Raw genomic sequence first — 20,423 nt, 5'->3', positions numbered from 1 at the left:
AGATTGATATATTTGTGTATTATCTGTCATGTTGGCGAATTCGTATTTTTGTCTAATTTTTGTCGCGCCATTATTTACATACTTTAGAGTAAATGTAATATTGTGCTTTTCTATCAAGAATATCTATTTGCCATTTTTCAAGTACTTCCATTTTCCTGGACATTATAAGACCTTCTAGGACTATCAAATTGACATTAAAAAAGTAAGGTTCTATGAGATATACTTCATACAACAGGTTGTCTCTATTTTCGTACTGCTCGCAATTGGTAATCCTTTTTTTCACCAAAAGCCACGTGTAAGATATGTGTTCGGCCTGCGACAAAGTTGCATGAATTATAATTTAAATGATTGCTATTTTTTGTACAATGAATTGATCCTTAAATGAACACATCAACAAAAATTGTCCCATGAATGAGAATAGTGATTCTAAGGGAAAGTGACCATTTAAATAGCAAAATATATTATATCCAGAGTTATATGATATATAATCTAGCTTCATGGGGATGATACTATGTACCCCCACATGGCTCAATAAATCCAGCTAAGTTATTGTGAAACAGTCTTTGCATAGAAATAAGATGAAATTGTTTGGGATTTTTTTATGTCTGCGATATGCATGGCCTTGAGTTTAGTCAGATCCACCTTAGGTTTTGAGAATGTAATAAAATAGGGTAATATTTTTTTGTTATTTATGTTGTGATGAAACAAATATAAGTCGTTTGCTGAATAAATATTTACAATTTACCTTTAAAGGTAAGGTTTTGTTTAAATGGTATGTGCTTTATGAATATTGTATTCAATGATTTATTTCAAACTCTTTAACTTTAACTTTAACTTTAACTTTCACCATTGTCCATGGACAAGAAGGACCGCAGACAATCATCTTTAACTTTTTATACTCATTCTAAAACATGGGAACTTGTCTAAACATTCTGCCACCCCCAAAATGGGAACTTGTCCATACATGCCACCACCCCCAATTGCTTCTCATGGACAATGGTCTTGAGCTTGTTCAAGATGATCTTCATTGTTTTATTATGATCATGGCATTGTCCATAGAACATGTGTCATAGTACCTCTCAGCAAAACAAAGTCATTGAACACAAATATCACCATTTGCTTGACATCACTTGCACCCTTCTCATTCAGATGAATGCTTCTCGTTATCTCTTGCCAAATACCCTAACGACTCCAACCTATCTTCATTGTTGCTGCCATACCACTCCCCTCAGTTGTACCATTCCCCTTCATCATCTACTTATTTGTCATCAACTATTTCCCATACCTTCTCTTGATGTTGAATGCACCCATTTGTTCATACTATTACCCTTCTCTATCCAAACTTTCTCTTCTTGCTTTCGTGTGTCTTTTGTCAGCTATTTGCCCCCTAAAAATGGTTATCAGGTGCATATTATTTATAGTCATTTCCCCATGACCTTTTTATGTCACCTTTCACGAGATGACCACCTTTTTTCTTCCTCCCCAACTTTGATGGGCGTCTCCCTCTCTACCTCGTGACTTTTCTATCCTCGTCCGTCTTTTTGATCCTTTTCCTCTTTGTCATACCTCTCTCACACGGCATCGACAACGACACTTTGCACACCCTCAAAAATTGGCTCTGCGCATGTAGGAGATCTGCCTACTGAGACACCCAAATTATCGTGTTACCTCTATGAAATACATATTTATGTGCATTATAATAATTATAAATGTGTTATCAAGCTTAAAATAATTAAAATTTAGAGTGATATTCGGGTTGTTGAGGGTTTTATGGTATTTAAAAGGAATTTTTCAACATCGTATTCCTAAAGAAATTGATTATCTGATTCTGAAATCTTTTTCTTGAATTTTTTGACGTTATATTTGTGGAGATATAAACTTTCAAAGTCAATAATTATATATTTATTAAATTTTTATGACTAAGTATTCATTTTGTAATGACCATGGAGGGGGCACCACATATCTCTAAATCAGGGGGCAGCATCATGTGAAATGCATAGCCCCATGTCCTAGCAGGGCAGGAGTGATGTCGCGTCAATAACAGCACCAGCACAACAACAGTAACAAATCAGCAGCAGCACCTCGCCATCTAAAGCTAAGCCAACAGAGAAGCTACATCAGTTGAGAATGGGCTACATCATTACTCCTTTGGACGGGCATGTCATTAGGCAGGCTACGTTGTCATTAGGGCCAAATAAGTAGGCAACTGCTACATCGGCAGGTGTTGCCATGCCATCGGAGGTGCCGTGTTAGTGGTATATTTTCGCAAGCCGCGTCCGGCCTCTAGAATTATCCATGCGATCACTCAGCGTTTGGATCTCCACGTTTTTTTCTTCAACTCTCCTTGGAGACTCTCTCCTTGGTTGATGTTGAGAATGAAGAAAGGAGGGGGCTCTCAAATCTGGATTTTATGGGTGCTTAAAATGAGACCCCTTTCCCTCTTTGTAGTTTACTTAAGGTTTTTCTCAAAAACCCTCCAAATAAAAATATATCCACCAATGCCCTTATGACCTTGTGCGTGTGACCCTCTAGGTCTACGTATCGTTCTAGTTAATGACTTTAATGGCTCAATAACATTTATTGACCAAAGTTATTAATTAAATATAGCAACATATAGATTAATTAAATAAGGATCGATTTAATCTAATCAATAGGTTAAGTTTCCAACCCGTGGGGTGCCAAGCTACACCTTGTGCTCTATAAGATACCGAGTAGTCTCGAGCTCTCTCGTGGAACCTTTACTGTCATTGGTTATTGTATATGTATAATCCATCATCCGCGCGAGACTCTCAAACGACTTAGGGTATGGTTTATCGTCAAATCCTAATCTGTCATTCGATTAGTACTAATGCTTAATGGGGATCATTGGAGAATGCCTTCTCCAATATCCTCACTACTTGGCCAGGGATTTTTCTGCATCGTCTTCCTTGAGTCAATCTCCTCTTGTACCAAGGACGGATGATCCTATCTTTGACCACTCAATCGTCTATTTAAGCTTCTCACTACATCCGATCTATATCTTAATTTGAATCCCATGATTAGAGGCTCGTAAGTCATAGTCAAAACGTAGTTGTCCGCTCGCGAGATGTTCTTTGTGTCTCAAGTCAATGGATCATTATACAACCGTGACTTGAATCAACCTGATTGACGTTTAGGTGTAATACCATTCAGGGATTCGTACGGATCAATTCAGTGAACTCTTTCTCCAAAGAGCACCCAATATCCATCCTTAGTGTCACCACATTAATAGCTACAGGATCAAATGTATCGTACAAGTAGGATCAACTAGTGCTATTATATCCAGATAATTTGATGATTGTCTCGACTATCCATCAAATAGGAATATTTAGATTACATGTTTAAAGACTAGTGATCGATGTATCATGATCTCATCATTATTCACCAATTCATTGCATGTATTCATGGGCTTCATTATAAACACCACGCTAGAATAATAATGAACATAAATATTTCATTAAATGAACTTAAATAAACATGGTAGTGTGATTGACTTGACAGCCACATAATATCCATCACATGGCTCATTAAGGTGAGGGAGGAGATTTGACTTGCTAGGGATCGCGTGAATACATCTAGAGGACGCACATTTTTAGTAGCTTAACATGTCTCACTCTAGGATCTATGAATTTTGAATATAAGATGAGCTCATGTGTTATGATAAATGGGTTTATGAATATTGTTTTGATTTTATTGTAAGTCTTTCATAGTGAAAATTGTTTTTGTTTTATAAAAATAAGGCCCTAAAACCCAACATGGTGATGATCAATACAACATGATAGGTCATGATCGTTCTCCTAGTGTATGTTTTTAATATTTTTGTTACAAATAGTGACGATGCATGCATCTCTTTTACTAAGGCCCATCTTCGACAATATGTTGTCACACGCCATTTGTGAACAATGATGTGCATCCTCGGTATATATTTTTGTGAACAACTAGGCAAGTTAGCTCTATCTAGTGGAAATATAATCTTGAACTCCTAGGATGCAAACTTAAAACATTCGAAATGGAAGCTCAGACAAGATTTTGGGAAGATGACTCACCGCTTCTTGAAGACGCTAATCGTTATCAACAGTTATTTGGAAAACTTATATATCTTGATGTTTCGCATCTTACGACTGTGCACAGTCATTGTCCATGGCCCATTTATGCAGGCTAAGAGTCCCACTAGGAGGGGGCACTACAAGTCATTTCCTATAAACCAACATGTTGTAATTAATACAAAATTTCCCCATTTATTTAATTATTCGTTGAATTTCTTCCCCCTTTTTCGTTTTAGCAATTGAGACGCATACTCTGCTAGACACCGCAAGAAAGAGGATAAACCCAAAGGTCATACTAAATGGGATAGATAATCCCCACTCTTAACAACATCAAACTCAATCTCCTCCAAAGCTTCTCTCACAATTTTTTTAACTGTCTGCAAGATGGACTTAATATCTATGAGTTAGTGAAAAACCACCTAGGGCCTATTTTGTGCCCTAAGCGCATCAAACAACCATTTTATTGCTCCTCGCTTATTATCAAGGAGATGATAATTGTTTGTGCTTGATGCGGATGTAGGAAAACATTATAATTATCTCCTAACCATTTTTTCTATCATTGAAATCTTAGTTGTGGCTAGAAATATCATCCCTAGTACAAAAGAGGTAAGTTAAACACTGTGAAATTGATTGGAATACACAGCTTTTTTACTTTTACAATCACATCTTCTAAGACGATTGCGAGAGGCATTATTGACCCATCAGTCAACCAAATCTCTATCAATAACAGCTTTAGTTCTCTAAGCCTAAAATCAGCAAGTCACCCGCAACCATAGGATATGAGGGAACAAAATTGAGCTGATAAGTGCAAATTAGAGATTATATGAGGTGTACAAAAGGAGACAAATCAACAAGTAGCCAATCAATAAAGTTTGAAATGGACATGCCATCATTTCAACATAAATGAGAGACCAACTTGACATTAAATTCAGAAAAATAATACGGCCCGAGCCAAAATCCCAAGAATGTTACAAAAAAACCACCCCGTTGCTTTCTGGACTAAATAAACCGCCAAACTTGTCTTTTTTTCAGGCAGCCGAAAAACAATATCAATAATATCGAGTAAAAACATCCCGTCGCACTCAGCCTATCCTCAACTTGTCTAATTTTATATGGCAAAAAAAGGATAACGCGGAAACTTGACAGCAACTCATCTCTACAAAAAATTCCATGAATAATTTCTATTTTACAAAAATGCGACCGGAGACAATCCTCCATCACATCCGTAACTATACGAAAAAAATCAAGAATATCACAAAAAATCACAAAATTTCTGCCATTCACGGAGAGAACAGAGATAGAGAAAAAAGCCTCCGTTTTCTCCAAAGACGGACGACGTTCTTCGCCTACGACAAGATCACCCGCCTGTACATAACAAAAAAAAACCAGAGAGAACACGTCAATTGAGGTTCTACGACGGAAGAACGTGGCCGAGACGAAAACTAGAGAAGGCACGGGATTGTTCTGAAGGGGCAAACGCGGGACGAAGATGGACTGATCTAAATTTTAGTTTTCCTGGGCAGATTTATGAGTGGTACAAAGTTTCTGATGTTGGTGTTGGCCACGATTTTCATTGAAGAGGGATGTACAGGAGCCGGATTAAACAAGCGATGAACTAGCCTTATCCTCTGCAGATTGATCGAGGAAGGAAGGAGAGGGGGGTTACTGCCAGTGTTCCCCAAGGTGAATCAGATGGGGGTGCTGCTGGTGGTGGTGGTACCTGTACGCGGATGACGCGCCGGGGCCGCCGCTGGACGGGCCGTGGATGACGCGATGGTGGACGTCCTGCGGGTAGTGGAGCCGGTGGCCGTAGCAGACGGCCGCCGGGGGCCGGACGGGGAGCCTCGGGTAGGATGACGGCGGGGCGAAGATGTGGACGGGACGGGGGGCCGTTGGAGAGTGCGACGGGCTGCTCTTCCCCCTCTTGGCCATGGGATAGGGATTTTGCGGGGAGAGGAAGGCCTTGATCTTGTGCTGAGAGTCACGGCTCCGCCCTGCTACGTCGTACTCCTCCAGCAGATTGGCTAGATCCTCGTCGGAGGTGACGGAAACGAGCGCGTCGAGATCCTCCGTCGGATGCTGGCACCGAACACTCACTGGCACTCCCCAGCCGCAGATCTCCGCCATCTTCTTCGTCAGCTCTGAGTACACCAAATTCGCCGAGATCGAATTAGGGATGAAATACGCAATTACGAATCAAACAAACTGGTGAGACATCGAGAGACGACGAACCGGAGAAGGTAACGGATCGATCGACGGCGAGAACGCGAGTATCTCCGCCGACGTAGCGGAGCTTTCCATCGGGATACCGAGGGAGGATCTTGCCGCCATAGCTGCAGAGAAACTTCACCACGGAGAACTTCACGCTTCCGGCGTCATCCGACATGGCGCCCAACGACGCCATGGAAGACAAGGACGACGCCGAGGACGACGTCGATGGCGATCCCACCGCCATGATCGGAGAAGACGACTGCTCCAGAGATTTCTACAACAGGAATTTCCAAAGATTTGTACAAGACCGAAGTGGAGAAACTACAACCGGAATTTCCGAAGATTTGTGCAAGACAGAAGTGGAGGAAGAAGACGAAGAAGAAGAAGAAGAAGTTTCTCGAAGACGCCGCTCTTAAGACATCTCTGGGGACCCCTGCGGAAGTATTTATAGCCGGCCGGCGAGGGTAAAAGCGCGGGAACTGCGCCGTCAATTGCTGTTACGGTGCCGTTTGCGCGCGCTATTAACCGGCCGGGGTTAATCTTAACGCCGTCAGAACCGCCGGACGGAAACGTAACGGTCCTCTGTGTAAAGTCGGTGCGGTCAATAATTTCCGATCTGACTCAGACTCGAAAGCTGACTCGGCGCGCCAGAGCTCGACGCGTGGCACTCGGTGATGATGTCACCATGCCCCGATGTCACTCGTTTCTCCGGCGGCTGCCGCCCCCCACGACGAATTCCGTTTAAAAGGGGAAATAAAAAATAACCACGGAAAAAGGATTAATCGTTTTATCGGGAAGGGATATTCGGGATCAGCGCACGGCCTTCGTGTGGCGCGAAACGTACTCGGGCTGCGTCCACGAGTTACGTGGACCCGTGACTGTCTCTTTCTCTCTCTTCTTCTTGTGTTCCCTGCCTCGCCGTTTATTGTAAGGTGCAGAGCACCTCTATCCCAGCCTTATCCCTTCTCTTTCTCTCTCTATCTCCTCGGCCTTTCTCTCTCTAAACAGTTGCAGCTGAGCGGCAAATTTATGTACACATGACACATGACTTATCACCTAGCCCAAATAAATCATCCAAATCTATGTACAGATACACCATCAGAGCAGGTCATAGAGAGAGGAGATAGAAAGAAAAACTCTGAATTCTAGAGAGAGAAAGTGGGATTTAGTGTTTGGAGAGGGAAACCAGTTACCACACGTCTGGGGAGGAGATAGAGAGAGAATCTTGGGAGAGAATTGGGTTCTTTCGTTTGGTATATCGTTTGGCCCGAGGAGATAGAGCGAGAGTCGGTCTTCCTGTTTCCTCCACTGAATTCTAGAGAGATGAGATAGAGAGAGAAAAAAAAAAGATGAGAAAGTCTAGAGAGAGAAAGAGGTTAGTTCGTTTGAACGGGTTGACAGTTATAGCCGGTCAAGAGACGTGCTGGCGAGGGGCTTCGTTGGATTTTCTTCGTTCACGAATTATAAATTAATTTTTATCACAATAACTGTCGCTCTATCGACGACAGATATTTCACGAAACCTCTTGCAAATTTATTTTCCCTCTTTTATCAATAATCAGTTTCATTGTGGGACCCACATTCCGTCCCAGTTACAATGACCCGCGGGCACAAAATTTGGGATTTATCCGGAGCCCAAATATCTCGTCCCGTTGGAAAGAAGATTGAATCTCGGCCGTCGATCTGGTGTGGGCCAGACTGCTGATAGGATAACGGAGGGAGTAGTTATCCTTGCTGCCCGATAATGGGTACACAACAGCGACGGCCACGTGGCTTAACGGGTCGCCGTTATGAAACGGTGTTAAGCGACACGTGTCTGGACACGTGTCGGAATATCCTCTGACGCTCCGGGAGAAGTCGGCGCAGGGCGGCGTCTTCTAAACGCGTGCGTTGACTTTGACTAGTCTTCCCAGAGAATGGGAGAATTAGTCGCCCGTTGACCGTCTGAGCTTCCTCGAAGAACCCTCAGAGTTTTACTTTGACTGTCTGCTCTTTCTCTTGCTTGATCGTCATTACCCTTTATATTAGTATATTTATTAGAAACAAAGTTAAATTATGAAATTCCAAACTATTTATTCTATTAATAGGTATCTCATAATATGTATTGAAGAGTGCAGCTATGTAATTGGGATACTAGATCAAGACACGTCTAAGTAATGTTCAATTATTTAGGAGTACATACTATGGACACGCCTAATTTACATTTATCCCGAAACATGCACCGTTGGTTAATTAGACCTTTGTGCGAATATTTACAAACTTCTTGATCGTGGTATTGGAATGAATTAATGCTAAATGTGAAAAAGTTGCTTTTAATCAAAATATTATCTACCCAAATTGGATCGGTGCTCCCTTTTGACCATCATTACTGGTACTTCATATTGAACTTGACCAGAATGATGTTTATTTAATAGTGTCGTTTTTTATTGAAAATGAATATTGGTCAAGCCCTTGAGCTGTGGTTGGTCAATAACTTGGAATACACTTTTGAAGGTTTGACTTGACGTTTGAATTCATGTTCGATTCAATAAGAAAGTGTGTAAAGTTTGTAATTCTATAATACAATGTCGTTTTGGTTTGAGCATCGTGAATACTCTTAAGTGACAAAGTTTATCAACAACAGTTAGAAACTATGTTAATCTGAAATATAAACAAACTGGCTTCTGATCATCTAATTCATTTTCATATAAATTTTGAGAAATGATAAAAGTTTTTTAACAACAATTAAGAAATGATGTTAATCTCAAACAGGAAATAAACTGCCCTCCCTTCATCCCCTTCATTTTCACTTAAATTTATTGAAGTGACAATGTTTATCAACAATAGTTAAGAATTGCTATTAATCTGAAATATACACAAACTGGCCTCACATTATCCACTACATTTTCATATTAATTTTGAGAAACGATAAAGGTTTTTGAACAACAATTAAGAAATGGTTTTAGTCTCAAATAGAAATAAACTGCCCTCTCTTCGTCCTCTTCATTTTTCACTTAAATATATAGAAGTGAAAAAGTTTATCAACAATAGTTAGAAATGCTGTTAATCAGTAAATATACACAAACTGGCCTTTCATTATCCACTTCATTTTCATATCACTTTTGAGAAATGATACAAGTTTTTTAACAACAATTAAGAAATGATGTTAATCTCAAATAGGAAATAAACTGTCCTCCCTTCATCCCCTTCATTTTCACTTAAATTTATATAAGCGACAAAGTTTATCAACAATAGTAAGAAATGCCGTTAATCTGAAATATACACGAGCTGGCCTCTCATTAAATACTTCATTTTCATATCAATTTTGAGAAATGATAAAAAAATTTAAACAACAATTAAGAAATGATGTTAATCTCAAATATAAGTAAACTGCCCTCTCTTCATCCCCTTCATTCTCACTTAAATTTATAGCAGTGACAAAGTTTATCAACAATAATTAGAAAAGCTGTTAATCTCAAATAAACGAGAGCTGGCCTCTCAAATCCCACTTCTTTTTCACTTCAAATTTGAGAAATGATAAAGTTTTCATCTTCACGATCCCTTTCATTTTCACTTAAAATCGTAGAAGCATTAAAGTTTATCAACAATAATTATAAATGATGTTAATTTCAAACAGACATAACTAACGTTTAATCATTCCCTTTCATTTTCACTTAATTTTTTACAAGTGGTAAAGTTTAGTAACAATTATTATAGACGAACTGCTCACCCATCATTCGCTTCATTTTCAGTTCTGATCATCTGTATCGAGTCGAGAATCTTCGATCTGCAGAGCTGCTTCAGCGATGCTCCAGTTCCCGGTGTTCATGGGGCAGTACCCGACGCCGCCACTGATCCCGTCCTCGGTGCTTCTCCCGGTTTGGTCGAGCGCTCAAAACGATGAGATCCTCCTGGCAATGGAGGAATCCGAGTTGGAAGACAGGGTATAATCTTTATTTTCTTCTTTCTCGTCTGTTTACCCTTGATTGTTTGCTTTTCTAATACATCATCCCTTGGTCCTCTATCTTTTTCGTAATGATGCTTGATAACTGTTGTCGGGGTTAGGTCAATCTGTAGGACCCCTCTTTTCTTCTTTATAATACGTTATTTCTTGTGTATTTCACTGTAATGCTTGAATGATGATGTTGTGGGATATTGCCATTTCCTGTCAGTTAGGCCGAGGGTTGCCGAATCTTCTCTCAAAATTTGCTATGTTTTCCTGGGAACAGGGAGATTTCGACGATTCTATTTCCTTGTCCTATTTGGGTCATTCTGTGTAATTTCGTTCGCCCAAGATCATGTAGATCCTTGTCTTTAACTTCGAACACCTCCACAGTTATTCTTGTACCATGCTATGACCTAAAATTTTTCGAAGCGTCTCTTTATCTTGAACATTGGGTAGTTACTTTCCAATTGAAGAAAAAATTAGTAACTGAAAACAGTGTTTATAGTATTCTTCGTGCGTTAAAAATTCTACTTTCACACCATACTTCCCGCTGTTTTCAGTTATCTTACATTTTGTTTTAGATTTTCATATGCATTGTTAAGCTGTCTCCACCTTCATGGAGGTAAAATTGGTGGTATACTGGTCATCGAGTGTTGGTCTTTTTGGTCTTATTGCTGTGAAGTGAAAATATTTATTTTCTAGTTAGATGTAGCACAAAATGAAAGAATATATATAAATTAACTCAAATATCTCTATGATACTACCTCAAGGACACGAGCGAGGTAATATCCTATGCTTCTTGAAGACGCCATTTTATTGTCCTTTGAGTGCTCAGTTTTCTTATCATTGCACAAATCCTCCATATCCGGATCAGTGTGCTCTATAAGGTGGACTTGGGAATCCCGCTATTGTCTCAATCGGTGCTCAACTTACTTTTTTTACTCCGATGCGCATAATAGTTTATGAGACTCAGGAACCCTCTCATCTCCTTCATTGATTTGGAATATGACTGCAATTCCATGGCTTCAAATTCGCTGAGATCCTCCTCCAACCCAACAGCTGACCTTATATGTCTGAGAAAGTGAAAATATTTGACTGAGAAAAGGTGCATTTGTTGAAGTTGAATTGTAATTGATTCATGTAGAAAACACGCCCGATGTGAATATCTGTCCAGAGCATAGATCAGGACATCATCAAAAAAATAGTAATACAAACTTCCAGAAGAAAGGACAAAATAGTTGGATCGTGAGCGCTTGATACGTTCTTTTTTCAAAAGTGTATCGCCAACACTCCAAGAAGGGAGCCCGATATATCAGGCCTTACGGGGGAACTCACAAATGGGAACACAGTCTCATGGCGGCTCTGTGAGACTGTGTTTCCATGTGTAAGTTCCCCCGTAAATGGGAAAAGAGGAGACGTGAGCTCTTTTTTTTCAAGAATCAGTTACCTGAAGTGGCAGCTACAGCTTAAGGCTGGGAGCAGGAGGCACCTGCAACCAGAGGGGGAGATGATTGCTCAACCTTCTCTCAATCTATTTCGAGAGAAGACTATTCTTCACTTGTTCCCTATTCCGCATCCAAGGCTTCTCCGGCTCGGATCTACCATTCGTCAGAAGAGTATCTGGATTTATTGATACATGTTTATTGATTTTGGGGAACTGTCACTCTGGAAATATTATTCAGAGAAGACTATTGCACACAATTTTCTATCAGATAGCTGTTAGTATCAGCACTTGAGAAGTGACAAAGGCCTTAGGAAAACCAAAGCGCATCATTAGGAGTTCATATGGCTCTTCATGCGTCGTGAATGCTGTTTTTCTTATTTGCACCCACATCAAGCTTATCCGGTGATTGTCAGATTCAAATCCAATTTTGTGAACACTCATGATCCTGTGAAAATCATTTAGAAGTTCATCAATAGTCATCCACCATCATATTTTTTCTATCATATTGTTTTATTAAATTTTTGGTTTTTCCTTTCTTAAAATTTCCCTTTTTTATAACTATATATCATTTTTAATTGTATTCATCTCCTCATGAGGTCCCAGGGATTAAGCATATTAATCATAGTTGTTCTATCTGAACAGATCGGTTAGGACCTGATACTTCTTAATGGCATCAATATCTAATGGAATTTAGATCTTGGGAAAAAAACCAAGCAATCTGATCTTGGAATATCGAGTAGAATTGTAATGTAGCTTGTGGATAACAAAAGATAGAAATGAGATCTCCCTCAAGAGATATCCCTTCTGGCTGCTGCTGTTCCCCCTACTACGGTCGCTCGGTCATGCTAGACAGACTCTGAAAACTCCTTGAAAAAGATAAGACATGCATTCCTTTCTCACTCGAGTTTTCTTTATATGTTCGCCCACTTATGCAAGTTTATCTGCATGTGTTTAAGTGGTTGCCTTCCTCTTGAGCCTCCTGCAACACGTTCTTAAAAAGAATGTATCAGGACAATGCTCAGAATGGAAGTTGTAGGTATCATTCGACGAGATCCTGTTCTGGGGTCTATCAACAACCTTGTAAACAACCAGATAATTATTCTCAAAGGAACTGTGTGATTGTCCCACAGCTAAGAGAAAATGAGAGGGAAGCAGAAAAAGATCATGAGATGGGAGAGGGAGGAAGCTTGGAAAGATCAGCACCTCCAGGTGGTAGAGGAAGCCTCTGTCGTTGCAGTGAAGATCATCTGCCCAATGAAGGGGGTTGAGGAACAGCCGAGAAGGGAACAGAGAGACAGAGAGTGAGAGTCACACTTACGAGATACAGCCCAGAGGTTCAGAATGTTCCGGTATGCTTGTCGGCTGTTTCTCTTCAGGGGTTGAAGAAATCCCTTGGGGAGGGCAATAAAGAAGTAACTGAAAGTTTGTTCCGCCTGATGTCCATCATGTCATCCTTTTCCTCTGCCGATGAACTTTCTGATAAGGATGGTCTGGCCGTGAGGTGCAGAAATTCTCCCCAAGTCAGCGAATTTTGATTGCCCCTAAAACTACCATGTTGTTGGATGGAAATCCGAGCCGCCCACTGCCTAAAACTACCATGTCGCTGTGTTATATTCAGGCCTGGGTGGCCAGTGGGAGGGCCCACTGATGATTAAAAAGTTCACTATGGGTTAAGACATGTTTTGAACTCGCAACCTTGACGTATAGAGTGACCCAGTTGACCAATCACCCACATGAGTTAATTCGCAATTTTTTTGTAAAAAACTTATTGACACCACCATTTGCCGCAGGCTGGGCAAATGGCAGTTCAAAAATTTTAACTGCACCGCACAACAATCTCACAAGTGCCCAACGTCCATATTGGACCATCCCTACTTTCTAACCTTCTCCTTTGTGAGTTCCTGGCAACGATCTTACCACAGGTCTCCCTCAATTATCCCTATCTCCCCAAAAAGAACTCTCGGGTTCTTATCAATATTCCAGGCTGCATCCTGATACAGAACTCCATCAGATCTACCCGGAAAAAAGGAAGAAAAAGGCTCATCTCTTGGGAACGCATGAGGCGAAGGGACGGGGACTCCTCAAGAGACCATCTAAGTATAGGGATTCTTGGAAAGTGGTTGCTGCAGCAACTTAGGGCGGACTGGAGATTCTCCTGCTCAGAGGAAGTGATATCAATCTGACTGGCCTCTCCCCATTGTTCTCTCTCTATCTCTCTATCCTGATCAATCTCCACTTATTGGCCTCTCCCGTCTCTCAACTACTGTTGTTGAACCGTCTTACTCAATCTGGAAATTCTTGTATTTTTTCTCTGAAATTTGTTCTCCGAGTTGTTTCTTCTATTGAGACGTCAAGACTCCCCTGGGGAGCATATCAACAGCCCGAGGAAACGCGTGGCCCCTTAAGACACGTCCCTGGCTGACAGACCAGCGCATCATCCAGGGGTGGGATAGCAGAAACCTTACACTGTCATCGTCCTTTCGTCGTTGGCCCATTGTAAAACGATCGTTGGTTCTTCTAATAGTTCGTCCGTGCTTTCAAACGATCAAGAGGCTTACGGAGCTTGCTTGGATGAATCAGAAATAGAGTTTTGATTCTATGTGGTACCTGTCAAGGAATGTGGCATGGATGTTATTGTTATGACTCCCGGGTAGGACCAGTGTCGAGCCCGAAAAACCCACGTAAGAAGATACTCAAGTAAGTCCAACAAGAAACCCGTCTTATATAGAAGAGACAATGTAGCAAGAAACAGGGAAGAAAACAACGGCAAAGATCCCAGAGAAGAGAACAAAGAACGGAGAAGAGATTGATAAGGGGGTGGCCGAATCGGCCTGGCGGCTAGGGTAAGGAGAGGATCTCCCCTTCGCCCTCCTCAAAAGACTGATCGGCTTCCGTCCGTCCCCTCTCCCGCGCCTGATGCTTTCCCTTTAACTTTGCTGCGCTGGGCCTAAGGAGCTTGGCCCGTGATTGGTGTGAGAGAGTTTCTTTTTCTTTCTCTTTTCCAAGTAGGTCCTCCTTAGTTCCCTATCAGTGATATTGGAGTAGAAAGATATCATAGATGAGGTTGGGTGGTAGGGAAATCGCCAGAACTTTCATATGTTTCTATTAAGCAAAATAACCTAACATGCTGTATAAAAATTATAATTCTTGAAAGATTTTTGCATTTTTACCATTTTTCAATCGAGTTCCCTTAGCTTCAGCAGTGTTTCTGAAAGATGAGAGTTATCTGATATTATGTTGCCTTGTTGAAATGCGATCTTCTGGTACCCTCAGAGAGATAAACTGGAGCTTGTAGTCAAAGAATTTATGGCAGCGGAATAATTTTTCAGTGAACTAAATGATATCCCTTTTTGATGTAAGCTTGGTTTTCCTTTAATTCTCAGTTTCCACGCCCTCCGCAAATTTTTCCAAGTTTGTTACTTCCTATAGTCAATCATAATAGAACCCATTGGTAACTTCCTTATCCATTACACCATATATTTTCTCCAGAAATGCTAAATTTAAGGCTCCATTTTTATGCAGCTGAATGAGATTAGGAAGGCAAACAGTGACCTGGTTGTTGTGGGCAAAACCGCCTTTGACTACAAAGAGGACTTGGATGCTGAGGCCGATGACGATGATGCCGACAATATCGACGAATCTGACGGTGACGATTTTGAGCAGGAAGCCGCCTGATCAGAAGAACAGGTAATTGAATTAGGGATAATTTTTTTGAAGAAATTGAATGAGAGAGTTGAATAGGGGTAGAGAGAGATTGGTCTTTAGGTGGAATTATGAGAATTAAGAGTGGTATACCAGATAGTGGTGAGACCTAAGAAAGAAAAACTCCACATTTATGGAATTATGAATCTGCATTTGGATTGGTATCCCCTTTGATGATGATGATGCACAAAGACAAACACATTTGCATACATCCTGCAATATGAAATCTGAGAGGTTTGATAACTTCAAAGTGGAGTTAATCAGCTAGGATGATGATGACAACTTGTCATCGTGTCATCCCCATCCTATTGTAATTATAGTCCGTCTGCAAACAAACATGAAAGAGATGAACATGAATGCGAACATAGATTTTCACCTGTTCGTTCATCAACAAACACTAATCGTTCAGTGACGGACGATGAACTTCCCATCCCTAATCATAATTAGGGGAGGAAGAAGAACATTTATTTGTAGGGATGACCCTATAATTAGATGACTTTGTTTTATTCAAGGGTCTGACACTTCAGGACTTTGTCTAGGTCTCTTCATGTATCAGAAACTGAGGATATGTTTATAATCCAAAAATTAGTTACATTAATTAAGGACACTCGACTATAATTAAGAATTCTCAACTCTGTTTAATAGACCAAATCCATACCACCTATTACTACTCTGACCATGCGGGTCGACATATATCGTCCAACCTAAAACAAGCAAAATTGATACAACATTAATAAATGACTGGTCAAATGACATATATGTGTTTTCATGACAAGACTATATTCCTGTACGAACAATATAATACTGTGGTATATTTATGCACGTGTATAAATGCACTTATTCTAGAAGTTGTAACTGAAATTCAAGCAATATGTTTATTTTATATTTATTTTATCTAAAAAATATAGTATTTCGAGAACTATCATTTGTTAAATTTACTCATTACTGTCAATGTCGTTAAAAAAAATGTGGGTTGTCCTATGGTTTAGGACTCCATCTTGAATCTGCAAATTCATGTATCACGTATCAAAGATGGATTTCTTTAAAAATTCATAAAACTCAAGTTTTTGCTGTTTTTTCTTCGGAGTTTCATATTTGGAGACCCTATTGAATTTTGTAATTTCGTGTAGAGGCAATTAAACTTAATTTTTGGCCCTTCTATTCAATAGATAGTTTTTCTCATTCATTGTTTCTAAGCTCTGACAAAACGTTAGAGCACACATTTTTACTACATGATCAACACTTATCTCTTTCCAAGCATTATGCTTCAAGTCATACACATAAGTTCAATAATTAAACTTCACAAGTCATATCCATCGGAATGAATAACATAACTTAATGATCCCATGCTTTCAATAAGAAACCTCCAATTTGAAAGTTTTTAATTTGAGGCTTTTATGCAAAATAACTTAGATTGCAGCTTCAGATCTTGCATTCAGCTTGTTCATTGATTTGTGTAATCTTACAGTGTGGAGTTCAGCCTTGTTCCCTTCCAGGAGAGTCCATAGGCTTGCACAGCTGGTTGTTTGATCCGTTTAGGATAGGATTGAAAAATGTTTAGGATTTCATTTCACTTTAAGGAGACTGTGAATACAATTCAAATAAACAATACATTCGTACAGAAAAAACACACTAACACCAGAAAAAATCAGAACTAGCTGAGGTTTCTTATGTGACTCATCACGGGCACTTCTTATATTATCTGATTCAATACCATAAATCTTGGATTGAATTGGTGGTTTATCAATCCAATTTAACTATAAAACAAGCATTCCGAAAATATAAATTCTCCAGCTTTGTGAGCTGAAGTTCATGTTTTCAGTCACTATCCCATCATCAAAACAACACATTTACCGATCGGTAAACAAAGATAACTCCCAATGAGAGAGATCAGTGAATAAATTGTTCCTGGTGGCAACACCAGAGAAAGAAATCAATCTTCTTCTTCTTCTTCTCCTCTTGTTTTATTATCAAGAGAGAGGGCTCATGCCTAGAGAGATATGAAAGCGAGGAGCTTGGTGGCAATGAAGGTGTAGAGGACCGAGAGCAGGGCACCAACAGGGATCGTGACGAGCCAGGAAGCAACAATCTCCTTCACTGTCTCGGCCCTAACGCTGTTAAGCCCTCTGGCAAAACCCACACCCATGACTGCACCGACGAGGGTGTGGGTGGCAGAGATGGGCAACCCAAGCTTCGACGCCACCACCACCACCGACGCTGCAGCGAACTCCGCCGCGAACCCTCTCGTCGGCGTCAGCTCCGTTATCTTCCTCCCTATCGTGGCTATCACACGATAGCCCCACATCATGAGCCCGGCCACGATGCCAAACCCTCCCCATGCAAGCACGTCATTCGGGATCGCAACCTGCGCCCCCGGCGCTGCGCCGCCGCTGAGTATCGCCAGCGCTGCCGCCAGCGGTCCGATTGCGTTCGACACGTCGTTCCCACCATGCGCGAACGACATGAAGCATGCAGACAGCACCTGCATGTACCCGAAGACCCCGTACACGATCTCCCGCTGTGCGCCCCGAGGCCCTGCAATCTCATGCAGAAGCCCCAGGCCTAAGCCTAAACCTTCCTTTTCTTCCTCTCCTTCTCCTTCTTCGTGTTGCGCTGCTTTGGCTGCCTGTTTGGCTGATTCCGAGGAGAGGAGAGCCCCGAGCTGGCGGTGAATGACGCGGCTGACGACGATGGCACCGGCGGCGGCAAAGGAGAGAGCCTGGGCAGATGCTATGGCGAGGTTCTGGCTGAGGGGGAAGGCGGCGAAGGATATGCCGAAGATGCCGAGGAAGACAACAATGGGGGCAGCTGCGGCAGCTGCCTGGCCTGGGTTCTTCGCGCTGTATACAAACTGATACCACAACAAAGGAAGCGAATGAGAGGGAGGGAATTCGCTCTAATACTGTGTTAAGATTCAAGTGCCAATCTCTGTGTTAAAAGCTATAGCCTTTAGCACAATGGTAGGCGCTTGAATCCTCGTAGAATACAATAAAGATGGGGTTTTGCTGTGTTATGGCTTACTCTGCGGATGCACTTGTAGACGAGGAAGGAGACGGCGGCGCCCATGAAGGGGGAGATGACCCAGGAGGAGGTGACCCGGGCAAGGGAGCTCCAGAAAACGGCATTAACACCGCCATATACGAGACCGAAGCCCACCATTGCACCCACAATGCAGTGCGTCGTCGACACCGGCCACCCATAGAATGAGGCCACCTGCGCCCATGATCGAGAATCAAAGAAATTAAAATTTTGAACTCATTTCTCTCTCTTACTTCTTGACTTCTAAACAAAGACCTCAGTTTGAATTTGTTCCTCAGAATTTTCCATCATTGCTCTGATGTGAACCGGTGGTCAAGAAAAAAATTGGACACAGAAATCGAAATTTGAGTGGCAAGTGGAGAAGACGAAAAAACCTGCAACCAGACGCATGGATATAGAAACACAGCATTTGATCCGAAGAATAAGGCGTACAATTCGGAGAGAGAAATGATATAAGGGGACGTGCTGATTTTGATTTTTCCTTCTGAATAAAACAAGTAACACCATAGATGACATGCTTTCACTTAATCCCACAAAATTATCCAATTATATTAATTACGGGGATCAATTATATGAGTAGAGACAAAATCTATCCTAAATCAACGATGGGCTAATTTAGGATGGACTAAACAGGATTAAGTTTCTCCTCTTGCCACTAACTAGGACCCAGTCCTTGAGTCACAAATAAACTTGAACTCCTCTGAAATACAAAAGCAAACTCCTACCTGTGGACCCAAAATACTACTCCTCAAGATCAATCAATCATCAATGTTCTCCATCTTCTCCAAGCTAAGAAGAATTCAACCCAAGATGATCCTCAATTATTCAAGGAAATTATAAAGGGTGTGTAAGGGAGGAATCAACCTGAAGCCAGGTGCCGGCGGCGGCGAGAGACGAGAGGAGGCCGGCAAAGAGCAACGTGCTCTTCCCCTGGAACACATTAGCAACAAGAATTCCACTCTGCATGGTGCTGGTAACATGGGTACCCATCAGAAGCGCGCCGGAGAACTCGAGCACGGCCGCGGTGAGCACCGCCTGCCGCAACGTCAGCGCCCCCGACCCAACCGACGTGCCCATGGCATTGGCAACGTCGTTGGCCCCAATATTCCAGGCCATATAAAAGCCCAGCAAGAGGGTGAGATAAGACAGCGCTCTCATCTTCAATCCCACTACCTTGGTCAAGGACTTCATCACAAGCGGCAATGAGAGGGCCGCGAAGGCCATGCACACGCAAATGGCCGAGGCCGTGCGGAGCGACACGTGGAAGGCCTTGGCCATGGCGGGCAGCTCGCCGAAGTCGCCTTCTTCGACATGCTTGTTGAATTCGGCTTGCTGGGCATCGCCCTCTCCTTCCGGGCCGGCCAAGGAAGAAGAGAACGTGGCCGAGACTAGATATAGAGGGAATCGGCGCCGGTGAAGGGGAGGCAAGGGGGTGGAGAGCTTCAGAGGAGGAAGAGGAAGACGGGTTTTTGGGTACTGGGGAAATCTGCCGCTGTGGAGAGCCCCGGAGTTGTCGATTTCTGGTTTTCCTCTACATGGGCTTCGAGCGAGGGATAGGCAGGAGTGGGAAGAATACATTTTTAGGGGAGTAGGGGAGATGGGTAGGGAGAGGAAGGGGGTTTGAGGGGGGTTTGGAGGAGGGGGAGGGGACAGGGCCTAAGGGGGAGGGGGTTTGGCCATGGCAGGGGAAGGTGGGTGGAAGAGTCGATTGCTGGAGGAAGAAGAGGAAGAAGAGAGCAAGAGGAAAGCGGGGTCATCGAGGCCTCTTGTGGGGGGAGTGGAGGTGAAGGGAGGAAGCCATGGGCCTGGTCTGGAAACGTGTGGTGACAAGGGAAGAGGGGAGGGGTTTTGTGGCCCCCACCTTCTTGGTGTTCATCCACAAAGATGACCCCTCTCCCTCTCTCTCTCTCTCTATACCTCTCTCTCTATTTCTCTCTCTCTCTCTATTTCTCTCTCTTTCTATACTTCTCTCTCTCTCTATACCTCTCTCTCTCTCTATACCTCTCTCTCTCTCTCTATTTCTCTCTCTTTCTATACCT

General features: G+C 42.0%; 3 protein-coding genes across 4 annotated transcripts; 1 reads left to right on the top strand and 2 right to left on the bottom strand.

Annotated features, from left to right (window-relative positions):
- Positions 1 to 5,217: 5,217 nt before the first annotated feature.
- On the bottom strand, positions 5,218 to 6,683 carry LOC144704685 (RAF-like serine/threonine-protein kinase PRAF). 2 transcript variants are annotated; one of them, XM_078577192.1, is made up of 3 exons: positions 6,297 to 6,683; positions 5,785 to 6,205; positions 5,218 to 5,429 (listed from the first exon to the last, which is right to left on the bottom strand). In XM_078577192.1, exons 1-3 carry the CDS (start codon positions 6,517 to 6,519, stop codon positions 5,411 to 5,413), a joined length of 663 nt encoding a protein of 220 aa, XP_078433318.1. In that variant the 5' UTR covers positions 6,520 to 6,683; the 3' UTR covers positions 5,218 to 5,410. The 2 variants fall into 2 exon arrangements, with proteins under 2 accessions (XP_078433318.1, XP_078433317.1); XM_078577191.1 differs by lacking the exon at positions 5,218 to 5,429 and having other exon boundaries at positions 5,664 to 6,205.
- Positions 6,684 to 9,982: 3,299 nt separating this feature from the next.
- Positions 9,983 to 15,509, top strand: LOC144704120 (transcription termination factor). The gene is made up of 2 exons (XM_078576368.1): positions 9,983 to 10,197; positions 15,166 to 15,509. The coding sequence occupies exons 1-2, from the start codon at positions 10,060 to 10,062 to the stop codon at positions 15,316 to 15,318; spliced, it is 291 nt and encodes a 96-aa protein (XP_078432494.1). The 5' UTR covers positions 9,983 to 10,059; the 3' UTR covers positions 15,319 to 15,509.
- Positions 15,510 to 17,116: 1,607 nt separating this feature from the next.
- Positions 17,117 to 20,205, bottom strand: PHT2;1 (phosphate transporter 2;1). The gene is made up of 3 exons (XM_078576366.1): positions 19,249 to 20,205; positions 18,367 to 18,558; positions 17,117 to 18,196 (listed from the first exon to the last, which is right to left on the bottom strand). Exons 1-3 carry the CDS (start codon positions 19,960 to 19,962, stop codon positions 17,336 to 17,338), a joined length of 1,767 nt encoding a protein of 588 aa, XP_078432492.1. The 5' UTR covers positions 19,963 to 20,205; the 3' UTR covers positions 17,117 to 17,335.
- Positions 20,206 to 20,423: the final 218 nt, after the last annotated feature.

Source organism: Wolffia australiana, chromosome 6 (assembly GCF_029677425.1).
Source record: "Wolffia australiana isolate 7733 chromosome 6, ASM2967742v1".
NCBI classification, from domain to species: Eukaryota; Viridiplantae; Streptophyta; class Magnoliopsida; order Alismatales; family Araceae; genus Wolffia; species Wolffia australiana.
This window is presented reverse-complemented; position numbering and strand designations above follow the sequence as displayed.